Source organism: Lutjanus erythropterus, chromosome 16 (genome assembly GCF_056507025.1).
Source record: "Lutjanus erythropterus isolate fLutEry1 chromosome 16, fLutEry1.hap2, whole genome shotgun sequence".
Lineage (NCBI taxonomy): Eukaryota > Metazoa > Chordata > Actinopteri > Lutjaniformes > Lutjanidae > Lutjanus > Lutjanus erythropterus.
The window spans coordinates 2,099,488-2,126,651 of record NC_139332.1 but is presented as its reverse complement, the minus strand read 5'-3'; the positions used below and the strand labels follow the sequence as shown (position 1 = coordinate 2,126,651).

Sequence of the window (27,164 nt, the reverse complement as noted above, 5' to 3'; positions counted from 1 at the left end):
AATTATATAACTTATATGTTGCCACTCTCCCTCCCTGCTAAACTCCTAAAAGAATATGTTAAATGTGTTGAATCATTTGTATGGCAAGGAAAAGAACCGTTGTTTAACTGTATTAAGTTGTATGCTGCCAAAGATAGTGGGGGACTATCCCTTCCAAGAATAGACTGGTATTGTTGTTCGTTCTCACTTGCACAGCTGTCAAAAATTAACTTACCCCCTCATAGAGACCCTGTCTGGGTGCAAATTGAAAAAGAAATACTTGATCCTTTTAGCATTGAAACTTTTGTGACACAGACAGGCCGGTCTCTATCAGTTCATAATCCTGTACTAGAATTCTCCAGGGAAAGTTGGAAAATGGCACATAATCATGTTAAAGTAATCTCTCATTGACATCTGAAGCATCAGTATGGTTTAACACCAAGATTAGAATAGCTAAAAAAACATTTTGCTGGTACCAATGGGCTAAAGCAGGCATCCTACATCTGGAGGATCTATATGATAATGGTCATATGGTTACATTTGAGTATCTGAAGCAAAATTATACAAATATAATATTGGAGAATATATTGAACAACAACAGTGGAATGAAGTCATATCTAGCTGGCACATTCCTGCTCGAGAAGTCCAGACACAGTTCACCAACTTTAAAATCCTTCACCAGTCGTACTGGACCCCAAGCAGAATGGCTACAGTCAAGCTAAAAGACGATGATTTATGCTGGTGCTGTTATAACGAAACTGGAACACTGGTACATATGCTGTACGGTTGTGATATGGGACTTCTGGGGTAAAATAATATATTTTATAAATGAACTATATTGTATATTTCTGACCCAAAGCCTGGCACTGTGTATGTTGGGAATTATTCCCAGTAAATCTAAGTTGTGCGATCTGAAAAAATGATGGTGCCGACTGGCCATGTTAACAGGATGCAAAATCATTGTCAGACAGTGGAAAACAACTTCACCTTCATCTTTTAAAAACTGGATTGAACTAATGACCAACATAGCAAATCATGAACGAGTCATATCTAGACTCCAGGATCTGTTCCTGAAATATTGGAGCCCATTCTTGGACTATATTAAAGGTGGACAATGCCCAAGGACTGATTTAACATATCATGAAAAATGAATTTCAGTCTATAAAGCCTGTGGTCAATATATGTATAGATATAGGTGACATAGGTTATCTATTTATTTATTTATTTGTTTCTCTTTCCAGCTGATTATGTATGTACGTGTGTATGAATATAAAATAAATAAAACGTGAGGAAAAGAGAGAATTTGATAGACAGATTTCTTCTGATCAGTTCTGTTGTCATTTGGTAGTCCACTTGTACACAAAGTCACTGATGACATTCATGCTCCCCAGAGGACACATCATTTCCTTATTTTTGGACACGGCACATATTTTCTCTTGTGTAAACAAGACATCTCACAATCTAACCATACTTAAAATGATGGTGAGCACATTCCTTGACCTTGTTGTGTGCATTTCCATGCAGGGACTAATTTCTTTTTATCAAACTACACCCAAATGTATCACCACAACAAGACGACGTGTGTATCTACTCATGGACAAGAGGCTCATGCTTGTGGACATTACAAACATTGATGGCGTATTCTTCAGCTGAGCTGTAACGTTAGCACCACTGAGTTAGCTAGCACAATGAAAGGGGTGGCAGGTGTAGTTTGGCAGAGAGAAATAGTTTCTACATTAAACTGCTCACAACAAGATGTGTAGATTATTTTCAAGAACTGGGTCGTGATGGAAAGAGACATCGTTGTTGAATTTATCAAATGTATTTTTTGGTGCTTTGAGCACCACAAGCTGAGTGCCAGGGAGTCTCATTATACTGGAGAGAAGGAAGACGTCTCCAAAACTCACACTGAGGCTACTAGTCTTGTAGAAGAAATAACTTCTCATGCACCCACATTTTTTTGTAACGTGTTTTTTAGGGCCCTAATGTAGTGGTTCCTGGGGAGAGAGCCCTCCTGGGGGGGTGCAGAGCCACTGCAACGGGGACGGGAAGACCAGGGGAGAAATTAAGAGTGAAACAAAGTTGAATGAATATGATCTATGTGGGTTAAATAGACATTATTTTTAATGACTGATCAAAATTGTGGGACGGGGAGCGCAACCTTTTTTCAGCCTTTGAAAGGTGGGCATGTCAAAAAAAGTTTAGGAACCACTGCCCTGATGGTTTCTAGTTGAACTGATGTCCACAAATGAACAAAAGAAATGCAGGTTCTCATAACTCCTGACATCATACAAAGACAAATGAACCAACTGCTTCATATAATACTGACACCAGGAATCACATGGTATAATCACTCTTTCCTGGTGAAAAATGTGCTTAACTTTTGCTATTTGGTTTCACAGTAGTTTCCTGCATCAACAAAATGAATGTACATGTGAATCTGCAAGGTTATTTTATTTCATTCTCAGACTTTCATTACATATTCTTTATTAACATCCATATAATAAGCTTGTATTGCAGCCTCAAAGCTCCATGGCTGTGGACACTGTCTCCTGTTGTGACTACCACAGATTTATCTTTCCAACTGTGGTTGGAAACCACTGGCTTAAAGGGACAGTTCACATGTTATGTGCCTGTATGAGGTACTTACCTATAGTCAGTGTATTACATACAGTAGATGGCAGCTGAAGGGCTTTAATCATGCTTTAAAATTGAGCCTGTCAAGGCCTGGTGCCGACAAAATTCTGTCCACAACTGACCCTCATTAGCATATTTCAGGCTGAACCCCATTACATCCCATCATTTTTCTTAACAAGCTTCCCTCTATGTAGTTTTGAGTGACAGGGACAATACATGAAGGGAAAAGAAATTTGCAACCATTAAATTGGGGAGAAAAATGAAAATAAATAAATAAATAAATATAGTACGGCCCAAACCTGATGTCAGCCCATGAAATATGTGAGAAATAAGGCCCGACCCAAACCTGTCAGGACCTGTCGGGTTCGGCACAAATCAGTTGGGTAGTTGGCACTTTCAGTACCCATCACAGAAGTCTGTCTGACAGCAAGGTTAAAGCAGTGAAAATATTCTAAAAAAATAGCATACACAGATTTTTTCTTTAGGTGTGTAAAATACATTTTGCTACTGACCCTGTCCACAGCAGAACGCTTCTTGGCTTCCTTCACCAGTTCTCCTGCTGCTTCTAAAGCATGACAGTCTGTCAACCTCCATCAAGTCCCTCACCTCATTAAACTCTACAAATAAAACAGTTGAGGAACATTGTTGAGTTAATTTATTTCAGTGACGTTAACACACACAGAGGAACCATTCACAGTTTGACAAACCTCTACTGACAGCAGCTGTGCTTCACACACACACACACACACACACACACACACACACACACACACACACACACATCACCGTGGTCTCTTCAGCCTGTGTCACATGATTCTAACACGTCAGACAACATCACTGAAGCTCCTGTGTGAATACAGTGTCAATGATGGGAAAGATAATGCCCTAAAATACAAACAAGAACTAATCATCTGCTTCACTGTGATCTCTAAAGACACGATGCTAGAAAATTAAAATGTGATGTCGAGGCGAGCTACACTGGTCACCTGACTGACACTGACAAAGCTCTATGACATCACTGTCCATTTACTATGTACAATATTCACTCATTTACAGTTTCACCTCATACATGTACATAATGCAACTACATTTGCAACATAGGATAGAAATGCTCAGTATGATGAATTAACAGGACCACTGTTAGGAAAGTAAAGTGACATTTTGAAGACAAAATTAGAATATTTAGAGACAAAACTTAATTTTTAAATGAGAGTAAAGTCATTTCACAAGAAAATGTAAAAATATGAAGAATGTAGTCATAGTATTTCAAGAAAAGGTAATCTGATGTTTTAACATGTTCCAGTCTGCTATTTTTCCTCCCAAAATACATTTTGACAGATTCCTGCTTGACTAAAATGGACAATAAATAATTAGTGCTGTGATGATACTGGAATTTCTCATTTCAATACAACACTGTGAAAACTAATGATACCACAGGGAAAAACTGACTCAACACTGAAGGCATACAACTCATTCATTAAAAGATAAATATAACAAGGCTAGAACATGACAATGGATACAGGAAATGAGATGAGTGAAAACACTCACGAGGTGCTGATTACTTCCTGAACCCCCCACAATACGAGTGGATAGATGACATTTATGTTACAGAAACTTTTTCTCTCCACCTTAAGAAAAAAGTGTTCATTAAATACTGGACTGAAAGGGTCAAACATGTCAGGCCTGATTTGTGGAGGTACTGAATAAGCGACCCTGTAATGTTGTTTTACTTAACCTCAATGATTTTATATTTGGAATTTAGTTTTCCTCCTTTTCCATCATCCCTCTGACATATATGTCATTGCTCTTGTGTGTACTTTTTAACTCTCCTAAAATATCCTCTACCTCTGCTTACATCTTATAAAAATCTGTGGACGGCAGAGGAAATGATTTGATGATGTCTCCATATATGCCTGTAATATAAAGTGCTGTTCTAAAATAAAGAATGAAACAGGATATAAGATGAGTGATGAGAAGACGACAGCACTGTCAGCCAGAGAGAGGAGGCGGGACTGAGTGGATATTGCAGCAGTGTGTGTGTGACATTTTCAAAATTCAGCATTTCAAATATTCAGTATTGATATAGTCATATTTTTGACACTACTCATGACATTATGACGTTATTCTTGAAATATTACAACTCAAGTTCATCTAATTACAACTTTTTTCTATGACTTTCTCATCATAATATTACAACCTTTTTTTCTTGTGATTTAACTTTATTTTCATAGTAGAACTATTTCTTGTAACATTTACACATATATTATTTTTTCTTCGCAACATTTGAACTTGTTCTCAAATGTCTATCGTTTAGTTCCTAACAGTGGTCCTGTTCCATTCTGTGGGTTCTCAGGCTCTGATGCTCAGATTGCTTCATTAGTTCCTACTCCAGATCTTTTGTCCTGTGGTCCAGTCCTCCAGTCCTCTTCTGATCAGTTCTGTTGTCACATTTTGTCCTCTTGTTTCCTTCACTAAGTGACTTCCTGGTTTCCTGGTGAGTGGTCAGGTGTCTGACAGCAGAGGGAATGTTTCAGCATGATGTGACTTGAGTAGCTCACAGTCTGTGAAGCCATGAAGACTCCACACACAGTCTGCGGGTTGTTTTTCTGTTCTCACCAAACTACAGCAGCTGATGGGTGTGACGCTCTGAGGAGGAGGAGGAATCATTCAGTGAAGTCCTGTCAGGCCATGTTTACAATGGGATGTTTAAATACTACATGAACCAGAGTTCCATGCTGCAGGTCGTGTGTACAGATCCTGTTCTCTGCAGCTCAGGGCCACGGATAATTAGGAGTCCTCTATAGAAAAAGCTCGGTGTGTGTTGGGGAATCTCTGGGCGTTGTAGTCCGGATCATCTCTCACTCGCTCTTTGATGTCACTCTTTACCTGACAGAGAGACAGTCAGCAAGTTACTTCTTCAAAGCTGCCTTCAAATGCATCTGCAGCTGATATCAGAGTACTTGTGGGCAGCAGAGCACCATCTAGTGGGCTGCAGAGCAGGACTTGAACTTTTAACTGGGTGGGAGTAACGGCATGCAGAGCCAGAAGATTTTCACATCTGACTTGGGTGAATTAAAGGTTTATGTCAAGCAAACCAGAGCTGCTGATTGTTGGAACAGTGTCTGACTCTACATGACAAGATCAACAACATATTTTAGATTACAAACATCAGGCTGACCTGGTTTTGCCACAGTGCATCACTACCTGTTTGGTGTAAGCTTCCTGCAGCTCCGGCCTCTCCAGCTCCACCTGCAGGCTGTTTGGGGCGGAGACGGGCAGGACTCCTGCAGTACGAGCAGCTCGGTTCACTGCGTCTGACAGGGACAGGTGTGGTCCTTCACACTGCGTCGTCTGAGGATGGAAACACTGTTACTGTCCTCCAGATGATAACTTAAAGACACAGTTTGATTTTTTACTTGTGTTCATCTTTATTCAGATTTTTCTTCTGTTATGTTACCTGTTCTGAACCAACATACCAAAACTAATTCATTTTATGTGAAAAGCTACTTCTGATTGATACTTAAGGGCATATGCAAAATTGCCTCCTTACACAGACGAGAGGACAGACATCAATTCCATCTCAGTGTGTCCAGGACGGAGACAAGTCAAGGATGTGGTAAGTCTAGCTTAGCACAAAGACTGGAAGTAGGGGACACCAACTCTGTTCTGTTTTATTAGCTGGCAAACTGCTGTCACCTATTCATCTTTTTTTTCTCTCTTCACAGTTACAACCACTGAAACCAGACAACAATGAGGACAGGACTTGAGTCACATAACTTGGACTTGGAGAAATCAGACTAAAATTTGATGACTTTAAATTCAACTTGACAAAATCAAGAAAGACTTGCAACTCGCATTAGACCAGGGACTTGTATCTTCATTTGGACTTGAGCCTTTTGAATACTTTCAATACTTGATACCTTCCACCAGACACGAAGATAAAAAGGTCTGGAAATTAAAAAGTGTGAATTCACAAATCATTTAATTTCCTTTAATTTCCTGAATCAACTCAACACTAATTCTCCAGATTCACTTTGTTTGAACCAATGACACAGCAGAACCATGAAGAAAACTAACATTACATCACTGAGCTCCAGTTGGAAAAAGTGATACCACAGATAATTTTGTTCAGAAAGTACAAGGTGGTCAACAAAAACAAAGTGCAGTAAAAAAAAAAAAAAAACAGAGTGAAAAAACTATAGACGGAGGTGCAACAATTTCAGCTTCAATCAACATTTGAAGTTGCACAAAGAACGGTAAGTTGAGGCTAATATTAACACAGTTATCAAGCTAATGCTTAGCTAATGTTAGCTTAACAGCAACACGTAACTCTGTAAATCAGTGAGGCTGAAACTCACTGTTACATTAGGACTTGTTTAGGACCTGAAACACAAAGTTCAGGACTTCAGACTTGGCAATCTACTTCAGTGCAACTTATAACTTGCAAAACAATGATTTCAGACAGATTTCAATCCAGACAGCAGAACTCCTAAATTTCAGCGGAACACTGCTCAAAGCTGGAGTTCCTACTCATGAACTCTGAAATCCATGAACTCCACTTTCATGAAGAAGTCGTTGTGTGACGTCAGACGACTATGGCAGCAGCCATGGAAGCCTAAAATAAAACAAACTATCATATAATCATATAATAAAACCTGTTCTGCGTTTAAACTGATGTCTTCATATACTGTCAGTGTTATTAGGTGGCTAAAAATAAAATGTATAATTGTATCTGTTACCCCACACATGGTTATTTCTCCTTTGTGTCATTTATACAAGGAGAATGCACTTCTGAGGGTTCACTTGTGTGTGCAGTTGCCAGAGAAATTTCATTCATTCATCTTCTGTAACCACTTATTCCATAAGGCTGGAGTCTATCCCAGCTGACATTGGGCGAGATTCACCCTGGACAAGTCGCAAGAAATTTGTCCTGTTCAATCATATTTTTGTTATTTTTGGCATTGAGCACCTGGAACACTCTGAGGTCAAGGGTTGAAAACTTAAACTAAATTCAGACCTCAGACGCAGCATTGGTCTCCTACAGTCTTGTGTTATGTGAAACTAAAGGTTGATGAAGTTGTCTACTCACCTTCCTCCTCTTGGCGGGCATCCCGTGCAGGTAGGCATCAGACAGCGGCGGCTGGGCTTTGATCTTCCTCTGAGACAGCATGTCATGTCTGATAATGGGAACCCATTCCTGCCCAAGACATTATTATTCAGTCACCATCCAATCAACTGATGCTCATATATGCAACTGATGTACAGCGTAGGCATCTTTATCTGTATAGTGCTGTTCATTCATGACTTTATGAAGAAATGAGGAGAATTAAGACAAGGTGGAAAAAAGACACAAGGCTTGTTTGTTTAGCCTGTATCCTGCAATCAGAACTCCTTATATTTTTTTAAACTGGAAACAAGTTAAACAAATGTCAAATATGACGGAGAAACCTGTGTTTCACACAAAACAGAGAAACAACACAGCGCCTTTGTTCAAATCGCCATCCATCCCAAAACTCAGAAAGAGATGAAGAAAAAAAATAATTGATGATTACAGGTGGGCTTCAGGTCACAGGTCTCATATGATGAGCTTAGTTTCAGTTCTGAACTTTGTGAATGGAGAAGCCATTAACCCTGGATTTGAATGTGATGGCAGGAAAAGCTCATTCCTTACAGGTGGAACAGCTGCGGCCCATTGCTCCACCTCAGGGGCCGCCTCCTCCCGCCTTGTTGGGGCCCCGGCAGGACACTGATTGTCCCCTGATGAGGCGGTGTTCTCTCCAGGAGATGGTCCTCTTTCTCCATGGTCTCCCGATGAAACCATGGCCTCCTCTGCTGTGGTGGCTGCAGCCGGAGACAAACTTTCCTCCATCTGACAGAAGGGTGGTTCACATGACACTGATTATTAACATCTGTACTGCAGAGGACAAACATGGGGATTCTGACTGTGCTGGCTGTGCTCAGAGCTGGGGAGGACAGGTCATCATAGGCATAGTGCTGGGCAGCAGGGTCGCTAATGTGATCATTTAAATGAAGGGTTCTTTTACCTTTTCTAACATCAAATTTAAGCACTTTTCAAGCATTTTCAAGGTGCATTTTCACGCTTTTCCAGCACCTTTCAGCTGTGGTAAATAACATATTTATATACATATACTCAAGACAAGTCTTTCACTTCTTCATCACATTAAATCAGATGCCATTGTGCTATAAACAACCAAAATTATGCTTCGTAACAGAATACTACAGAAAGGAGACAGATTAAAGGACAACTACACAAACCTTCATGTTTAAAATTGTGTCCCCTGTCTGTAAGTAGACTATACAAACTGCCTGAGCCTATATCAGACTCATTTCATTTATTTATCTAAAAAGCAAACTATTTAAACAGCAGTTTCAAGCATTTTATCCAAAATCCAAGCCTTTCAAACCTTTAAAACACTACATTAAAATACAAGTGTTTTTAAGGATTTCCAGCACTCATACAAACCCTGTAATTTTTTTTTTGGTGTGTTCATAATTATTAACAAGCACAATGGTGTGTGAACAATAGTATGCGTTCACACCCAGTACAAAAAATGAAGTTATTTTGGTATTGGGCGTGTCATGATGGGACATCCTCTCTGGTGTGGTGTGTTCAATTTTTCAGGGATTTTCAGTGAGTTAAATCAATAATAAGCTGACAAGCCAAGTTAACATCTAGCAGCATTGTTCTGACCAACATGATCCTTATTACAAACTGTATCATTGTGTTGCTGTTTGCTGCACCTCAAGCAAAGGCGTTACACAACAACTCATACTCCACATCACCAGGAACGGAGGCACATTGGGGAATTTAAAAAACAAAAGCCAAAACAAATGCTGTGGGACAATCAGTTTTGGTCACTGCAATCTGGACAAAAATCTGAAATCACCATCCTACCATTAGCTTCAAGAATGGAACAAAGACATGCCAGGGAAACCACAAAAAACTACCACAGGACTGTCACTCTGAGACTGTTCGGTCTCAGCTGGAACTATGAGATGTCTGTATCCTAACAGTAAGAGTGAAGGTGGAGGTGGCTGCCTGTGATCTGTGCAACCAACTTCTTCACATTCAATGTGGAAATGTAAACAGGAAGATTTCTAAACTGGCTGTCATGAATCAGTCTTGTACACAACTGGTATGTGATGGGTGTCGTACCAGGGAAATGTGTGCTCCCTATGTCAAAATGCGCCTCAACCATTTAAATAAGACGGGGGTAAATTTCATCCATCTGAACGCAATGAGCCTGTTGCAAAAAAACAGACGAAATAAAGCAATTGACGGCCAGATTAAAGGCTGCTGTGATCCTAACAAACAATGACTGTTTAAAAAATTCTGCACATGAGATTTGCTTAACACCAGACTGATCCTTTAAGAAGTGCCTTGACTGACAGATCAGTCTCTATAAAGAAAAATGACAAAGAACGAGACTCACCTCCACATTCAGACTCTCTGATGGTGGCTCCACCTCAGCCTCTGTCCTCTGGTTCAACTGGCCCTGAAATCACAGTTTGACAGTGTTCACCTGAGTCTGGGCCCAAACAGTCAAACCTTGAGTTTAAATCGAGTTGAACACAGTGTTTGGGCAGGGCAGCGCTGGAAAGATGCTATTTTGTTATGTCTGTATTCATTTGAATACTTTTGATCATAATGATCCAAATTAGATCCTCATTTTCAAATGTCTTTAATATTACAGTCAACATTTGGACCTGATCATGTTTGTGCTGCTCATATTGAACATCATCTGAACTGTGTGTTAACAGGCAGCTGGACGTTCATCAAATCCACTCAGTGTGTGTGTGCAGTGTGTCCAGCTGCAGCAGCTGAGGTTGGCTCTGCTAACTGATTACTCTGTATATTACCTGTGTATACATGACGTAGTTTATTACCTGCGTATAGACGGCATAGTTTCTTACCTGTGTATAGATGACATAGTGCTGGATTTGGTCCTCAGTAACTGGATTGTGTTCAAGAATGACATGCAGCCTCATAGACATCATACTGGTGAGCCAGTTGACGAGACTGGGATTGACTTCTGCAGACATCCTCCTCTACACACACACACACACACACACACACACACACACACATACACACACACACACACAGAGAGACATGCAGTAACTTGTATCACATGAGTAAAGCATCCTGCTGTGGTTAGAAGTGATGGATACTAACAATGCGGTGGTTGATGACTGCAGTCAGAGCTCTTTGCTCTCCTCCCAGACAGTACAGATTCAGTGCCAAACACTCAAACAGGCCCTGAGTGCACAGCAGCAGCAGCCGAGGGCCAAACGTGTGATCTGCACCAAGAAAAGACACAAAATCAGAATGGTCTATCAGAACCCAGCAGTACTGTGACTACACATGTTCACATAGCTACAGAATCCTCCTCTGAACACAACAAACAATAAAAAAAGACGATAACTTAAACAGTTTACTGGTGATAAGCGTCTGACTCATCCTCTGAATGAACTTACTGTTGCAGTGCAGGATATGAGAGGCCATCTGCGTGAACTGCTGTCTGAGGAAAGACAGATTGGTCTGGACGATGTCCACTCCTTCTCGCACTGTCACTGTGGCCTGGACACAACACACAATCATTTTGTCCATCAATACTCAGCACAGTGCATTAGAGGGACTGTAGCAGTATAGTATGTGTGACAGAGGTTGTCCTTACAAAGCTCTCAGCTATGTACTCCTCCAGACCGTTGATGAGCTCCTCAGCTGCTGTCTGCACAGAGGACACAGTTGGGTCATTAGATCTTACAGTGTTTTTCAGGCTGTGACGTACACACCCTGAGTGTGTGTTCAGTCCCACGTCATTCTTCTTGCCCTGCTTTCAATGACATCAAGCTCACTCTGGCCTGTACTCTCTCACAGTCTCACAACATTTGGCTAGCTGCCTGTTTCAAAAGCCATGACAAACACTCTGATGTATGATCAATTTATTTTTAAAAATTTTGAATGTCATATTTTAAACACAATATGCAATATTTTTCCACACTCTCTTTTGTTTTGTTTTTTCCAGTCTTATCCAGACCTACCTATGTATCCCTTCACCAACCAATCAAGTTGCAATTCACATCCACGTCTGTCCAAACTCATATATGAAGTGAAGACTGAATGAAGACTGCTGTATTAATTGTTATTATTAGAAGATGATTAATTATAACATATTATTCTAGTCATATTATTAAGATATTAAGTGTAGGTTTGGCAAAATGGAAGTTATCGCTGCACTGACAAGTGTGATTCTATTGAATAATTTTTAGTGAGAAACATGCTGTCTTTTCTTAGAGAAATGTTTTACAGAGGAGGACAGAGGACTGATAGAGAGCTGAACATTATGATGTCACAGTGAAGTTGATCTTTGACCTTTTGGATATAAAATGTCATCCCCTCATCATTTTATCCTGTTATGGGCTTTTCACACTACATATCCTTGGGCTAAGAGTTAACCCTGGAATAACTTAGCCTCTTTTCACACACCCATTGTTGACCCAGGGTCAAACTAAGTCCACAGCTGTATGATTCATACTGCCTTTCTTGTAGCTCTGGGTTAAAGTATACCCACATAGGTGTTTTTTGCCGTCAACCTGGCTATTTATCTTTGTTTTCTAATCTTTTGGCCCTGTTTCACACCGGCTGCTTTTAGCCCTGGGTTTAGTCTATTTTTAGGGGATATCCTCATCAACTCAGGGCTAACCCTGATCCAGAGCAAAGCAAACTAGCCCTAGACTAAAACTGGTCTTAGCCCACTCTGAAATGGGCCAAGATTGTGCCAGTGTGAAAGCTGTCTTCACCCTAGGCTAAGGGAGCTCTTGGCCTAGGGCTAACAGCTTAGCTAAGGGCGAAGTGCAGTGGAAAGGTCCGTTAGATACTTGTGTTAAATTTTGTCATGATTATGAATTCTTCAGTTGTAGTTAAAAACATGTTTGTGAGGTCACAGTGACCTTTGACCTCTAATCTACTCTGATCACTTCATCCTCAAGTCCAAGTGGATGTTTGTGTCAAATTTGAAGAAATCCTATCACAATTTTCTTGAGATATGGAAGAATGGGACAGTTGGACAACCTGAAAACATAAATAAAAACACCCTCTGTGTCAGCACTATTTCTCAGGTACCTGATGTCTGATATTCAGGCCAGTCTGGTACAGTAAGTTACTGAACCCTACTGACAACCAATCAACACAGAGAGAATCGGAGTGTATAAACAGATAGGAGGAACTCTCTCTGCAGCACTCACAGCGATGTTAGCATCAGTGGGCTCTCTGCCCTGGAGGTAGTGTTCAGTGAAGAAGTCGTGGAGTTGGGGCTGGATGCGGCTCAGAGGCTGAGCATTCCCATGAAGCAACAGCACCATGTCCACCATGGAGAAGCTCTGACACACCAGGGACAGCAGGTCTCCAAAGAACCCTGCGGGGACGAGCGGCACTTGAGGATTGGGACAAAATTGTATTTTGAAGGCATTTTGATTTTTATTTTTTAATTATGCTGGAAAATATATTTTAAGAGATCAAACTTTTGATATTAAACCCTGTACCTGGTCAACCTCCTTGTTATTACATTTTTTATTAAATGTAGATGTCAGCTCTGTCAGATGGAAAATCAGATGGAGTTGACGTCTTACACAGTTGACAAAATTTTTTCATTTCACATTATAGTCATAGTGAGCAGCCATTTTATTTTTTAAAGAGTCTCAGAGTTCACTTAATGTTAATCAAAATAAACATTTTTAAACCATAATTCTTATTTAGCTTTGATTTAGAAGGACTACAGAGTCGACATGTTATGGTTGAGACATCTGATAGAAATATTATTGAATGAATTTGTCTAAAAATAAGAAGTTCGCCACTGCTTGAATAGTATTCCTGCTTTTTTTCACCAAGAATTGAGACATTGTTGGTTTTAGATTTTGAAGGCTTTTAACACCTTTTTTTTTAATTGTTTCAAGTTGTGAATTCTAAAGCAAACTAAAACTTTCAGAAATTACATTTATTTCATATATAGAAATCCTTAAAGAACACATTTTCACCAAAAAAACAAAAGGAATTAGAGAGTTGCTATTAGTTATTTTTAACTTTTTTTTCTGTGGGACATAATTTCAAGAATCAGTGCAAAGTATCAGCAACAATCATAGTGAATATGTGACCTGTGAATGTTACACTTCAGTTAGAACTCATTCTAATGGCCTGATCTGATTCCAGCACATTTGATTTGAAGTTAAACGGTGACTGAGTTGTGTGTTGTGACTCACCCACAGCGTCTCCAGAGCCCGGAGTGAACAGGTTGCTGGTCTGGGACAGTCTCTGGATGAATTGGGCGATGCTCTCCCCGTTGCCCTGCTGAGCCCCCAGAGAGCTCATCATGGTGGACAGCACTCCCTGCACGATGCCTGTGAACAGCTCCGGGCTCAGGGAGTCTCCACCTGCACCACTGCCTGCCTGAGGTGGGGGAGGACCGGTGGACTGAGGGGGGACTGGAGCCCCAGGGCCACTGACAGGAGGCTGGACGCAAACAACAAACACATTGATGATCTGATGATCATGACAGCTGTACACATATTCAGACACATCAGGTGGGTTTCTATATAAACTGACCTGTGTGAAGTCTGACATGCCCTGGAAGAAGCCGGGTACTCCTGGCAGTGTCACAGTGATGGAGGGAGCTGGTCCAGAGCCAGGGCCCCCCGACCCGGCCGCTCCTCCCAGCAGAGAGCCGAGCAGCTGGGCCAGATTCCCCTCAGGACCGCCCTCTCCCGGCTGGCCCACAGAGGTAGTACTGGTGGTGTGGGTGGAGGTTTGCCCAGAGGTGTTGGCAGAGGCTGGGGGGGGAGATGTGGTGGAGGAATCAGATGAAGAGGAGGTAGAGAAGGAGGACTGAGAGCTGGTCGAAGAGGAAGTGGACATGGGATCACCTGGAGCATGGAGGATGGAAGACAGGAATAAAATAAGTTTAGCCAGAGTGATAATAACTGGAGGCAAATACTGAAATCAAACTGAAATCAAATATGAGAGTGTTGAGATGATTGAGAATCCAATAATGAGATATCTGCTCATGCTGGCTGGCAGTCTGACACCTGATTTCAGTCAGCATCCACAAATCAGTTCCACCATCAATGATCAGTTTACTAGACACAGGGAGTTCTACACAGCCTGTGAAAACACTGGAGGTGTGCAATTTGAAGACACAAGCATTTACCAGGTAGAGTGACTCATTTTGCACACAGAGTTGAATTAAACAGTGACTTGCAATAATGAAATTGATCGGTGCATCTGGCAGTGTGGCGCTAGCCAGAGTACAGAGAGGAGCACTGGGGGATTCAATTCCAGCATGTTAAATCAGCAATTAACCTTTGTTTTGTTACATATGATCTCACATCCCCTGTGTGACTGGATGAAGAACTGACAAGAGAATTCCGTAGATGTAATGCTGCCTGAAGGCACTGGAACAATGATTCACCACTTCTTTTTCTCCAAGTGAGGAAATAGAATATTCTTGGTTTGCATATTCCATTGTGTGTGTGTTTTTTTTAATTCTAATCACCAGTGTGTGGCCTCCATTAGACACAGAGAAATTTTAAGTGTCTTTTTACAGCTTTTTTTATATTAATGGGAAAAATGTGACGCAGACTCTCAGAGCTCATGTGGACTAACAGCTATGTAATATTCTCAATATGACTGAACTATTAATAAAGTCATGTTCTATATGGTCAGAATTCTGGATTATTAACCAGCTTCATTGGCTGTAAAAAAAAAAAAAAGTCTAAAATAAAATCTGGTATAGAGTATTCTTTTAAGGTTCAGGTGACCAAGATTTTCTTTTAAAAGAGCAGTGAAAACCAATTTTCAACCGGCTCTCTCAAAATGTCAAATTGAATTTTTGTTAATTTTATTACAGAAAGCAATGAGCTCTTACAATATTCACAGCCCAGAAACTGCAACCCATGATAAAAAAAAAGATATTTTTAAATTTTTTAATAAAAAGCAAAATTACTGAGCCTTGTGACCATCTGTCAAAGTCTGAAAAATCTGGATCTTCCTCAGGTGTCTTCACACACAAGCTTTGGTCATGTGCGAAGAGGAAATCAAACATGACAAATCCTGAGCAGGTTCTATTTACTAAAGAAGGCTGTTGGTATACAGTCAAAAACTCTGGAAAAACAGGTGGTAGATACTGTCAGAAGATGAGCCAATAAGAACTAGTTCTTAAACAAAATAATGCACCGTTAGTTCAGGACACATGGTTCTAACTGCAGGGATTTAAGCCAGTTCTAACTGACTTAAGTGTCTGTGTTCTCATGAAAAATATCTTGTCTGTTAGCTCCTCTAACTGTAGGAAAAAATGGACACAGACCTGTTTGTCCCGGCATCAGGAGTTGTCCTACCAGACCACTGATCATCTGGGTGAGGGAGGAGGGAGCCAGAGGGGTGCCCTGCTCACACAGGGGTGAAGGAGGCAGACGTGAACAAGCAGCTACATGCAAATTGCACAACAGCTAATCAGTCTTGTCAGTTCTCTGGCAATTCTTCAATCATTTAAGTCACTTTTAAATCAAAACTTTCAAAATTTCTCTTGTTTAAGCTTCTTAAATGGGAAAATGAACTGCTCTTCCTCATCTTAACATCATAATAAATTTCATATTTCTGTATTTTAGACAAAACAGGACATCTGATTACATTTTAATTGTTTCTAATGTTACATTATTCAAACAATTAATCAAGACGATAACAATCAGATTATTTGATTCTGAAAATAATCTTTATGTGTGTAGGTGTCACCTGTCCTGGTTGCTGGCCAGCTGTGGGTACGGTGGCCCTCAGGTTGATGGTGGTTCCTCTGGTTCCAACAGGTTGAGGGATGCGGGGGGAGAAGGATGGTCTGGTGATGACCACCCTGGCCTGAGCGGGGTGGGGGGGCTGAGGGGCAGCGGTTCCCTCAGCACTGCTGGGGGCTGATCCAGTACCAGGCACCATCTGAGCCGAGTGGCTGGCTGAGGCTGCAGCCGCCATGGCAGCGGCCTGATGGGAGATCTGGTGCACGATGGCCTGCATGAACTCAGGCGGCAGTCCTGGGAAGTGGACAGGGGTCACTCCTGGACACAGACAGAGGTTTGACCAGAAAAGTTCTTCTTACCCAAAGTTTCAAAATAAATTAGCTGGCTATTACCATGGCAACAAAGTACCCAATCACAGCACTCACCAGGCTGTCCAGGACCTGCAGCATTTGGCTGACCTGGAACTTGAGAGCCAGCAGCAGACTCGCCTGTTCAACACAACAAGAGCAGAAAACACCCATTCTTGAGGGCTGGGACAAGTAACGTCCTGCCAAAAAAAAAAAACCTTCAAAAATGATCAGTACCAACACTTCAATAGATAAGCCACACTCTGTTCTGAGTGTTCTAAGCAACTTTACTATAATGACAAACCTTGTGTTCTTTTCAGTACATGTGAAAAAAAGTAAATAAAAATAAAATAAAATAAAAATAGTGGGCTAAATAATAAAACACTGGGTCGGTTCATAGACACGTATATGTATGACATTTGCTATCATTGGTGGAACTTGAGGGAAACTACAGGGTTGCTGTGATTGGACAAAACTGCAAGGTCATGAAGGAAAAAGTAATGCATGAGTCAGTGGTGGCTTATTGTCCTCTCTCTGCACTTTACTGCCCACTTTATTTTTGTATTTTTGTGTCTGAAAGTCCGGGATGCTGTACTGTCACACTCTAACATGTCCAGTTCTGTGATGAAGTACCATCTATGTTCATCTGCATCATGACAACAGGCTCCATGGTCTGGTGGGTGATCCGGATCACTCGGGGCCCCCCCTGTCCTTGCTGATGAGTGGTCCCATTTGACTGAAGAGGTGGAGCCTGGCCCGTAGCCTGCTGATCTGACTGGCCAGCACTCTGAGAGGACTGGCGTTGTCCTTCAGCAGTCTGTCTCCCATTAGATGTCATGGTCACTGTTGTCCCTAGGTTTATCTGGAGGACAAAGACATGTTCACTCCAAGGTCCAGAATAAATTAATGTAATTATTATGGTAAAGTAACCTGCCGCCACTGTGACAAGATACTAAACATGTCTACCTGCTACAAAATGATTTTGTCTGCCATTTGTGAAATCTCTGTACTTTAAGATTGTAAACACTGAGTCACTGGTACCTGACAGTAGAGAGAATATAACATGCAACCTTAATCCTGACTTTTCTTAACTTACGAACTGCATTTAAAAAACATAATATCTATTAATGGTGACAGATGACCTAAAATTTTTACCTGCCACAGACAACATTTACCTGTATGTGGCAGGTGGCAGATGCTAATTTCATTCCCTGCTAACAGCAGTGCTTTGGCTGCTGCCTGGTTATTAATTAGCCTGTGTGAGAAACCAAACAGATGTTTCTGAACATCAGGAAAACCCACCAAGCAACATCTACAAACCATTTCCAATCAGCTTCATATAAAAAGACCTGTTAGGGTCTTGGTATTGGTTATTAGATGGGTCCTCTTAAATTAAAAGTGTTTGTCCTTGATTCTTTAATCATTACTCGCCCTGTCATACGTGTATCTGTGTTTAAAATGTCTACAAGACTGCCTGTATCCATAACAACAGCTGTCTCACTTCACCTGTCAGTGGCTAGCTTCAGAATGGAAGAGAAAAGACGGATGTTCAGTTTCAGCTTTGATGAGTCAGAGAAAATAATTTGTGGTGGAAGAGAGGAAACACCACCTTTTGTGACGTTTTCTTGCCAAGTACAATGATACAGATGACAGAGCATGTTGATCAAATTCAAAATAAATCATCTTGATATCTACACATTAATCCATGGTCTGGAAAATTCATGTTGTTCCCCATCTTTGTTATCATTTCCATACAGACCTATCAACAGTGGTGCTACCACTTGTGACAGTTATCAGAATCAGAATAAGAACTTCCCCCAAGCATAGGGTTTATGTCATCCTAAATTAGGACAGGAAATTCTTCAGTTAGGACACTTCAGTAATAGCCAGATTTCAGTCCTAAGATAGGATAGGATGATGTTAATATGTTCAGAATGCCTGAATATGTATTGATAAATAGGAGTTAATGAATAAGAGTGTAGGAACAGGATGAAAATTCTGAAATAAGTATTAATAAGGGTATATGAATACAGTAAAATGTTGCAAAATATTGCTACAAAATTAATGTTTATTGATTTATATAAGTGTGTGTGAATAAGAATATAGTAACCTGATATACTGACAGAAGGAATTTGGTTGGCAATACTTTTCTGATTTTAATATCATAACTGTCTGCAAGTGTCTTAAATTATGTCATGTTTTTCTTTCTTTCTTTTTCTTTTTTTTTTTTTTTTATTTGTGTGGACCCCAGGAAGAGAAGCTGGTGCTCGACATCAGTTAATGGGGATTGAATATCCTACATTTTTTCCTCAATGCAGTTAGGAAACAGGTTTCTGCAATACCAAAAATCCTAAATGTCATCCTAAACTGAGATAAGAGAGGATTTCAGACCTCTGTAATGAGGCCCGAGGGCTCTGTCTATCTGGATTAATATTAGTGTGTTTCTCCACAGCTGCAGAAATCATGAAATACCCCACACACAAGATCAGTGTGGTGTGAACCTACTGGAATGGGCATGTGTGGTAGACCAGCTTGCAGCAGGACTGGGTGGGTGTAGTGGGCCATGGGGCGGACCACATACAGATGACGTGGAGGGGAGGTCGCTAGGTTACAGCGTAGGTCACCGAGGACAACTAAGGTGTTGCCAAGGAGACGCAAAGCATCTCCGACCAGGTTGAGAATGCGCTGGTCTTCCTCTCTTTCCTGCATCTGTGGGTGAAGACAGACAATGAGGAAAGGAGATACTGCTGTGTTGGCACCTGTCAAATGTTTGTATTCAGTTAAACAGACAGTACACAGTGATCACAGTGGAAATGTTAGCATGTGCAGCAGTGCTCTGTCACTTTGTTCTTAGAGCCCATACTGTGAAGTGATTTTATTGTTCTCCTTACGTTGTTGTTGTAGTCTGCTGAGGTGGCTGCTCCAAGAATGGAGTGGGTCCTCTCTATGAAAGGACGGAGCCTCTCCTCCACCCTCCTGACCTCAGAGAGAACCTCCACAAACTCTGCTGGACTCGGGTGACTGAGGAGGACAAGTGAAGGAATCAATTAAACAACAAAGTACAGCTGAAATAGTTAGTATTGTGATGTAAACCACTTACACCTGGTATTAACATGAGATCTGGATCTCAGCTCCCTGGCAAAAGCTGCAAGTAGCAGCAATGACAAGAAAATCTTCCTTCCCAAAAAGTGACCTAACAATGAGTGACATCCATCTGTATTATTGCTTCGCTTGGTCTTGGTGAGGCCATGTTTGTTTACCCATTCACCTGCTCTGCCCAACTAATTTGTATAATGAGATCTGACCACAATGTGGGCACAAGTGAGATAACAAGAATGTATTATAATTGTGCATGATCACATGGTAAAAAGAAAGAGGTGCTGATGGGTCCACTCAGACTTGGACTTACTTGGGTCCAGTGTTGGCTGGTCCATCAGTTTGGGTGGAGGTGGAGGACGATGGAGCAGGAGCAGAGCTGGTGTCCATGGGCTGTGATGCTACAGGCTCACTAACAGAGGAGGAAGATGGCGGTGAAGAGGAGGAGGACTGAGGTACCTCTGGCTGAGACTGAGAGCTGCTGTCACTGGAAACTCCCTACAACACATGAATGTATCACACACACACACTGAGTGCTGTCATCTGTCCTGTTGGTCCAATGAAGCAATGTAAACATACTGGCAGCATCCAGCTGATGAGCCAGTGAGCTCCTGGGAAATCATGACCATTATGGAATTTAAGGGTATTTACATACTGTAGAAGTCATAAGTATAAGGAACACTGACTGTCAAATCTTAGAATTTGAGAAGAATGTTGTAGTATTTTGAGAAAAAAGGTGTAAATGATACAACAATATAGTCGTAAGAATCTCTAGAAAAAAACTGCAATCATGATATCATCATACCCAACGATATATTACATTATTAAACAGAATATTACAAGAAAACTGAAAATAATCTGTAAAAGCAGAAATTATTATAGTTGATATTTATTGGCTATAATAATGTCAGCATTGAAATAACAAGATAAATTTCCCATTACTGGCAATTTATCAGCATCAATGTTAATTATATATCTGTATATTTTTCACCTCAGTAATCCTAATACTGCATCAGTACTATATCATCCAACTTTAGGCAAGGCATAATTGCTGTTGGCCCTTTTTGGGTGAAACTAACCACTTTAATTTGACTGGTGCTCAATACAAATTTCAAAGTCTTTGCCAGTTTAAACACAAAATTAGTTCAAAAACCGTAGAGCTGTTTTAGGACAGTCAGATACGCAATTATGCTATGTATTTGTCAATCAATGATAGACACTGTTCTGTAGAAAGAAAGACACAGTGGTTCTTTTAATGTGGACAATATTGACATATTCAACTACCTTACTGAATCTCCAGCTAATGCAATTCAGATATCTGTCACTGTTTATATCCTTCAGACACTTTACGTTGCTGTTTTGATATTGCTTAACCAAACTCTATTCTAAAAGCAGCTGTTTTATGATAAGGCCATATTTTTTGACAGTGGTGTCCCACCACTAAGACTCTTTTGTGATTGACTTGGATCCACAGACACAATCAGCACACGTCATTTACTCAGTTACATCATTAACTGAAGAGTTTGACACAAACACATACACACTAACTGGTGGCTTTTACAGAGCTTATTTTCTCCCAGAGGGGGCGTGGTCATGGGATGTGGCCTATGGCTGCTCTCATTCATACACAACTACACCATTGATTCCACAGCAACCTTACAGAACAGTTCCTTTTTAGGTCACCCAAAGCATGATGGGAACTGTAGTGCCAAAACCAATAAATTGAACATACTAAATGGAAAGAACGACAAAGAAACAGCAGTAACAAAATCCATGACAATTAGCTTGCTGATGATTTGTTGATTGATTTGTTGGTAGCCCTGCTAATTCCGAAAATGATCAATAATTGACTCAGCTAGCTAAAACATGTAGTGACAATGCCATCAGGCTTTGAACAACAGCAGGAGGTGTCATGTACCTCCAGCCTGTGGATCAAGGAGCAGGCGTCTCTGAGCAGGTTCTCAGCCAGCTGCAGCCGCATCCTGGGCTCACTCTGCACAGACTGGTCCAAGTTGATCTGCACATCCACTGAGCCATTGCTCTGCACGCACAAACATCTGTCAGCTTTACAGAAAGAGTGAGAATGAAGGAATAAAGAAAAGACTGAAGAAATAATGAGCCTTTACCCCGGAGCTGGTGCTGACCCTGGCATTCCTTCCAGCTTCTCCCACTCCAGCCATCATCTGCTGCACAGACATCTACAAAACAAACTCCAGCTGTCACACAGCATCAAACTGTTCAGAGCTGTCAGAAACACACAGTGACGTTCTTGCTGTATACAGCCAGCTCATCCCCACCTGTATCTGCTGAGGGTCCATGATGTTGACTGGCAGGTTGAAGGTCCCCAGCATCACGTAACTGTTTCCATTGCGGTCATGTGGTGCGCCCTGGGAAGAGGTGGAGGCATGGCTGCTGCCGCTTCCACCCTCTATCCCACCAGTGGAAACACCCGCACCCCCAGAACCAGACATGGTAGCCTGAGGTGGGGCACGCTCCACCAGGTGGATCACCTTCCCATCTACATCTGAAGGAGGCACAAAGAGATGGACATCATTATTAAACACTTACTGCTCCTAAAGTGTATCAATTGGCTGCTTTTTTCCATTTTAGATACTAAATAAACTCTTCTTGGCATATCAGTGTTGCTTTTATTTGAGCTCTGGCAACTGGTAACAGTATTGTGCCAGTATTTTTGATATTTCACATATAATGATGTAAGATTTGCAACAAAAAAGTTTTCTTTTTTTTAATGACTCGTACAAAGGAAAGAATTAACTCAAGATCCCATAAGGCCTGTATTCATAAAGATCCTAAGAACACTCACAGAGACCTCCTGACTTAGCCTAAAAATTCCTAGCGAGGAGTCATAGCTTAGGAGTGATTTCGGAAACACAGAGACAGAAACTTGTTAAGTATGACTCGTGCTTTTAAAGAATGCAATTGGTTGATCCAAAAAAGATTTAAAAAAAAAAAGGTACTCTTTGTGATGCTGGGTATAGAATGGACAGTAACATCAATAGAAGTGAGTCTCAATTAAGACATGTAATTATGAGTACTATTTAAGAACTGTTGGATAAATTGTAAGCCAAACTTGAAAAATGTTTAAAAACACAGACCTACTTACACCACAGAATGTTCACATGCTGGTAGTTGTTATATTTATTTATGTATGCGTATTTACCAAGCTGGTAAATTTGGTAATTAATATATCTGATATTAATGGGGGAAGCCTACTGTGTCCATGAATGCCCTTTTGTGAACCTGCGAGGTGTGGACATCCAGTGGAAATGAAATGAACTGTGTCTCCATATAAAACTGTGAAAGCACTGTAACTATGATCACTCTGCTGATGGATCACTTTCATTTATGGCATTATAGTGTTATTGTATTACATGGGAGATTTATCAGCCTTGTCTGGTTTTATTTTCTTTTGTAAAAACAGTTTGTAACATTGTTTACAAAGTGATATATAAATAAAATTCATTATCATTATTATAATTGTTGTTGTTGTGTAAGCTCATCCCTAATGAGATCGGCTACAAACACTGCCTAATCCGTCGCGGTTTACTAGCTCAGTGTCTTTCAGCACCTCTGTTTTTCTGACACTTTCTCCTTTTAAACTCTTTTTAAAAGTCCTCCTCCCTCCACCTGACAGTTCATCTTAGGAGCTCTTTTGAGGGCTAAGATTCTTTGTGAATAACTGTTATCTTTAAGTTAGTTTTTAAAGGCTAACTCTTAACTTTAAGAGGAAATTCTTAGAAAACATCATAATTCTGAGAATTTTAACACTAGGAGCAACTCTTTGCACCAGGAAGCTTTGTGAATATGACCCCAGGTCAACTTCCAACTCAGGGAGTCTCTCTGAGTCATAAACTAACTTGTTCATCTACACACCCCCCGTCAAAGAACGAGTCGTTCATGAACACACACCTCCGAGCCAAAGACTGAGTGAACCAGGCTTGAGGTTGTGGGAAATCTCTGAATGGGAAGTGAGCAGTAACTACCAGGTCAGACATATACTTGTGTTTAAATGACTGTGGCATCTAAGAGAGTTTGAGTTTATTTAAAGACTAAAAAAGCTTTTGGAACATAGTGAACTCACCACTCAGGTAATCAATTAATAATTGACTCATCAATTAATTTTTTCAGATCTACAATTCGACAATACAATGATAAAACCAATAATCATGATATAGAATTTCAAACTGTTAATGAGTTTCACTATTTGTTAGACCTGGGATTGAAAAGTCAAAATGGCTGCTGTGAAGACAATTACTTCAACTTCAGTTTCACTCCACCAACATCAGAGTTTCTGATACTGCTGAGGTCAAAGGCAAAGGTGAAGAATCTATCAACACATTCATTGTTCATCCCAAATCATGTATCACTCCTGTCTGTGTGTGTATACTGTAGGCTAGCAGGTTTCATTGACTCACTGTATTCAGTCAGCGTCCTGTCATCCTGCAGCACTCTGCCCTGGTAGATGAGCCTTTGCTTGTCCACTGGGATCTCCACTGACGATGCTATGTGCTCTTTGAACTGCTTCACTGTCAGCTGGGAGACAAATCGCGCGCGCGCGCACACACACACACACACACACACACACACACACACACACACACACACACACAGTCATTATCTGTCAGTGAGACAGGAGGGACGAGAGGAGTGTAAGCAGAGCAGTGAGAACATCACCTCTCCTCTGACTGTGTAGCTCCTGCTCTGAGAGTCCAGAGTCTTCACAGTGACTTCGATCATCCCGCTGGACTCCATATTACACACTGTCTGCAATGATCACAAAGTTAGTTAGAACTGGAAATGAAGAGCTCTCCAGCTGAACTGTACTACTGTACATTAGAGGTTCCCTTCAATACAGCTGCATCATAAAGCTTCAGCATTTTATCCACAATTAGCTACACGAAAAAATATGGTGAAATAATCTCAAGAAGAACCTGTTTACAGTCAGCTCCTGAGCCTTGTTGTTATTAGCCAGCTAAGCTAACGCTAACCAACGTTAGCTAAGCCCAGTTACCGGGAGGCTAGCAGTGCTAACAGCTAATCTCCTCTGGGGAGGTCTGTGTCCTCCTTCAGCGGTAAAACAAAGCAGTCAGACGGCCTGCTGCCTGATTCACAGTCCGCCACAGCCCGGAGAACTGTATCCCGCAATAAACTCTGGATTACAGGCTGAACACATTCAGGTTGAGCTAAGGTAGCTAACTATCTTAATTTTCCCAAATAAAACACGGCTCTGGATGCTACGTCAAAGGACCCCAATGACGTCAAAAGGATCGTCTGTTTCATGCCTGAGCCGTTTAGTGTTTTGACAGCTGTCACTTCAAGTGTTCATTTTAAAAAGTGTTGAACATGCTGATAATTATTTTTGCTTTCACCTAAATATGTCATTATACATACAGAAAAATAAACAAATTAAATTAAATATTATATTTATAATATAATATAATATAATATAATAGAATATAATATAATAAAATTGAAGTAAATATTATTATTATTATTATTATTATTATTATTATTATTAGTAGTAGTAGTAGTAGCAGTAGTAGTCTTAATTGTGTTTTTTACTGGTGGAATTTGTTGTTGTAGTGTTACTGAAGGAGGGATGATTATGTTTTCTGTTCTCTTCTATCCTTCAGTCTTGGATGGATGGAAGCCCATTTCTGCCAGTACAAGAAAGAAAAAAATCCCATTGGAAGCCATTATTATGAGATTTAAAAGTAAACGTGATGAGATTAAAAAAGATGAAATCATGAGTTTAAAATAGAATTTCTAAATCATAAGTTTAAAAGTCATTATTATAAGATAAGTAGTCTTAATTCTGACATACAAAAAATCATAATTAAGAGTTAAAAAGGTGAAATAATTAGATAAAAAAGTCATACTCATGAGACAAGTACAAATAAGAAAAAAACAAAATGATAAAACCAAAAGTGGAAATTATGAGATTAAAAAAAAATCATAATTATCAGATAAAAAGTTGAAGTTGAAATTCTAAGATTAAGGGATAATTATGAGATAAAAAGTCATACTTAGGAGAAAAAACTGTAAAAACTTATGAAAAAAGTCAAAATTGTGAAAAAAAAAAAAAAGTCATAATTGTGACAAAAATTTAAATTCTAAAATAAAAACTCATAATTATTAGGTTAAAGGTAAAAATTATTTTAAAAAGTTGAATTTACTAGATGAAACTTTGAAATGCTGATTAAAAAATATGACTGTATATCTCATAATTATGATTTACCATGGCGATAATGTTTCTTTTACTGGCGGTAATGGGCTTCCATACAGTGTCGTGTGTCTGACACACCTCAAGTAATGCCTTTGAAGGAGCGTGTGTGTGTGTGTGTGTGTGTGTGTGTGTGTGTGTGTGTGTGTGTGTGTGTGTGTGTGTGTGTGTGTATTCCAAGCTGAGGACGGTTGTGAAGAAGTCTCCGGACAAGTTGAGGCAGAAGTGAAGGTGTGGCAGCAGCCGTCATGAGGAGGAGTCCACTCTCTGTCTCTGTCTGTGTCGTTCAAGTGTCACAGGAAGGAACTTTAAGGAACTTTTCCTGATGTCTGTCCTCATTCGGCGTCGTGTCAGCAGACGGACGGTATATTAGAGGCAGGAGGAGGAGGGCTGATCCTGAGACAGCGGCGGCAGCAGGAGCGTCACAGGCTGGATTTCTCTCTCTGTTGGGGAACTTAAATCAACGTTTGATGCACATGTTGCTCAGAGGATCTGGAGGAACGGAACGATCTGTCATGAAGAGAGCTTAATGTTGTAACTGCTGGAGAAGAGGTAAACAGACAGGAACACACAGTGGAATGAGCTGATTTTTTTTTACAGTGCAGCGGTGAGCAAAGGTCTGTCAGGGCTGGAGTAATTTAATTCAAATGACTTGACACATTATGAAGTGGCACAGTGGTTCATTCAGGACCACTTCCTTACAACCTGACAGTTCTCCTGTCAGTCCACTGATAACTGTGTCTGGGCTTATTTTCACACAGGGTTTATGGAAAAAATTTGACCTACAATTTCAAACTTTTCAAGTTGCAAAAATCAATTATTCATTGACTATTAAATTAATTGCTAACTATTTTGATAATCGACTAATCAGTCTGAGTCACTTTTAAAATAAAAAAGTCCATATTCTTTGATTTCTTTCTTTGTTAACATGATTTCACCATCTTCTGACATTTTAAAACTAATAACCATTAATCGATTGATTAAGAAAATAACTGTTAGTTGCAGCCCTAGATAAAAACAACTAATCGATTAATCAGCAAAATAATCAATAGATTAATCAA

General features: G+C 40.3%; 1 protein-coding gene across 3 annotated transcripts; it reads right to left on the bottom strand.

Annotated features, from left to right (window-relative positions):
- Positions 1-4,757: 4,757 nt before the first annotated feature.
- On the bottom strand, positions 4,758-25,564 carry bag6l (BCL2 associated athanogene 6, like). Of its 3 annotated transcripts, none has more exons than XM_084738632.1 (25): positions 25,443-25,564; positions 24,555-24,644; positions 24,296-24,413; positions 22,157-22,383; positions 21,986-22,057; positions 21,778-21,900; positions 20,173-20,357; positions 19,655-19,784; positions 19,269-19,472; positions 17,397-17,625; positions 16,842-16,904; positions 16,421-16,734; positions 15,996-16,074; positions 14,240-14,556; positions 13,897-14,146; positions 12,886-13,055; positions 11,316-11,369; positions 11,116-11,218; positions 10,814-10,938; positions 10,552-10,686; positions 10,071-10,133; positions 8,288-8,485; positions 7,706-7,813; positions 5,821-5,967; positions 4,758-5,502 (listed from the first exon to the last, which is right to left on the bottom strand). In XM_084738632.1, the coding sequence occupies exons 2-25, from the start codon at positions 24,630-24,632 to the stop codon at positions 5,404-5,406; spliced, it is 3,591 nt and encodes a 1,196-aa protein (XP_084594758.1). In that variant the 5' UTR covers positions 24,633-24,644; positions 25,443-25,564; the 3' UTR covers positions 4,758-5,403. The 3 variants fall into 3 exon arrangements, with proteins under 3 accessions (XP_084594758.1, XP_084594757.1, XP_084594759.1); XM_084738631.1 differs by lacking the exon at positions 25,443-25,564 and adding an exon at positions 24,812-25,142; XM_084738633.1 differs by lacking the exon at positions 25,443-25,564 and adding an exon at positions 24,812-25,142 and having other exon boundaries at positions 16,421-16,710.
- Between the last annotated feature and the right edge of the window lie 1,600 nt (positions 25,565-27,164).

What these genes read in the sequence shown, in the direction of transcription:
- bag6l (XM_084738632.1), bottom strand. Translation starts at nt 24,632, where the DNA reads ATGGAGTCCAGCGGGATGATCGAAGTCACTGTGAAGACTCTGGACTCT. An exon ending in GCTACACAGTCAGAGGAGAG is followed by an intron (nt 24,414 to 24,554) that starts GTGATGTTCTCA and finishes TTTGTCTCCCAG; the next exon opens with CTGACAGTGAAGCAGTTCAA. An exon ending in TACCACACATGCCCATTCCA is followed by an intron (nt 17,626 to 19,268) that starts GTAGGTTCACAC and finishes TTTGTCCTCCAG; the next exon opens with ATAAACCTAGGGACAACAGT.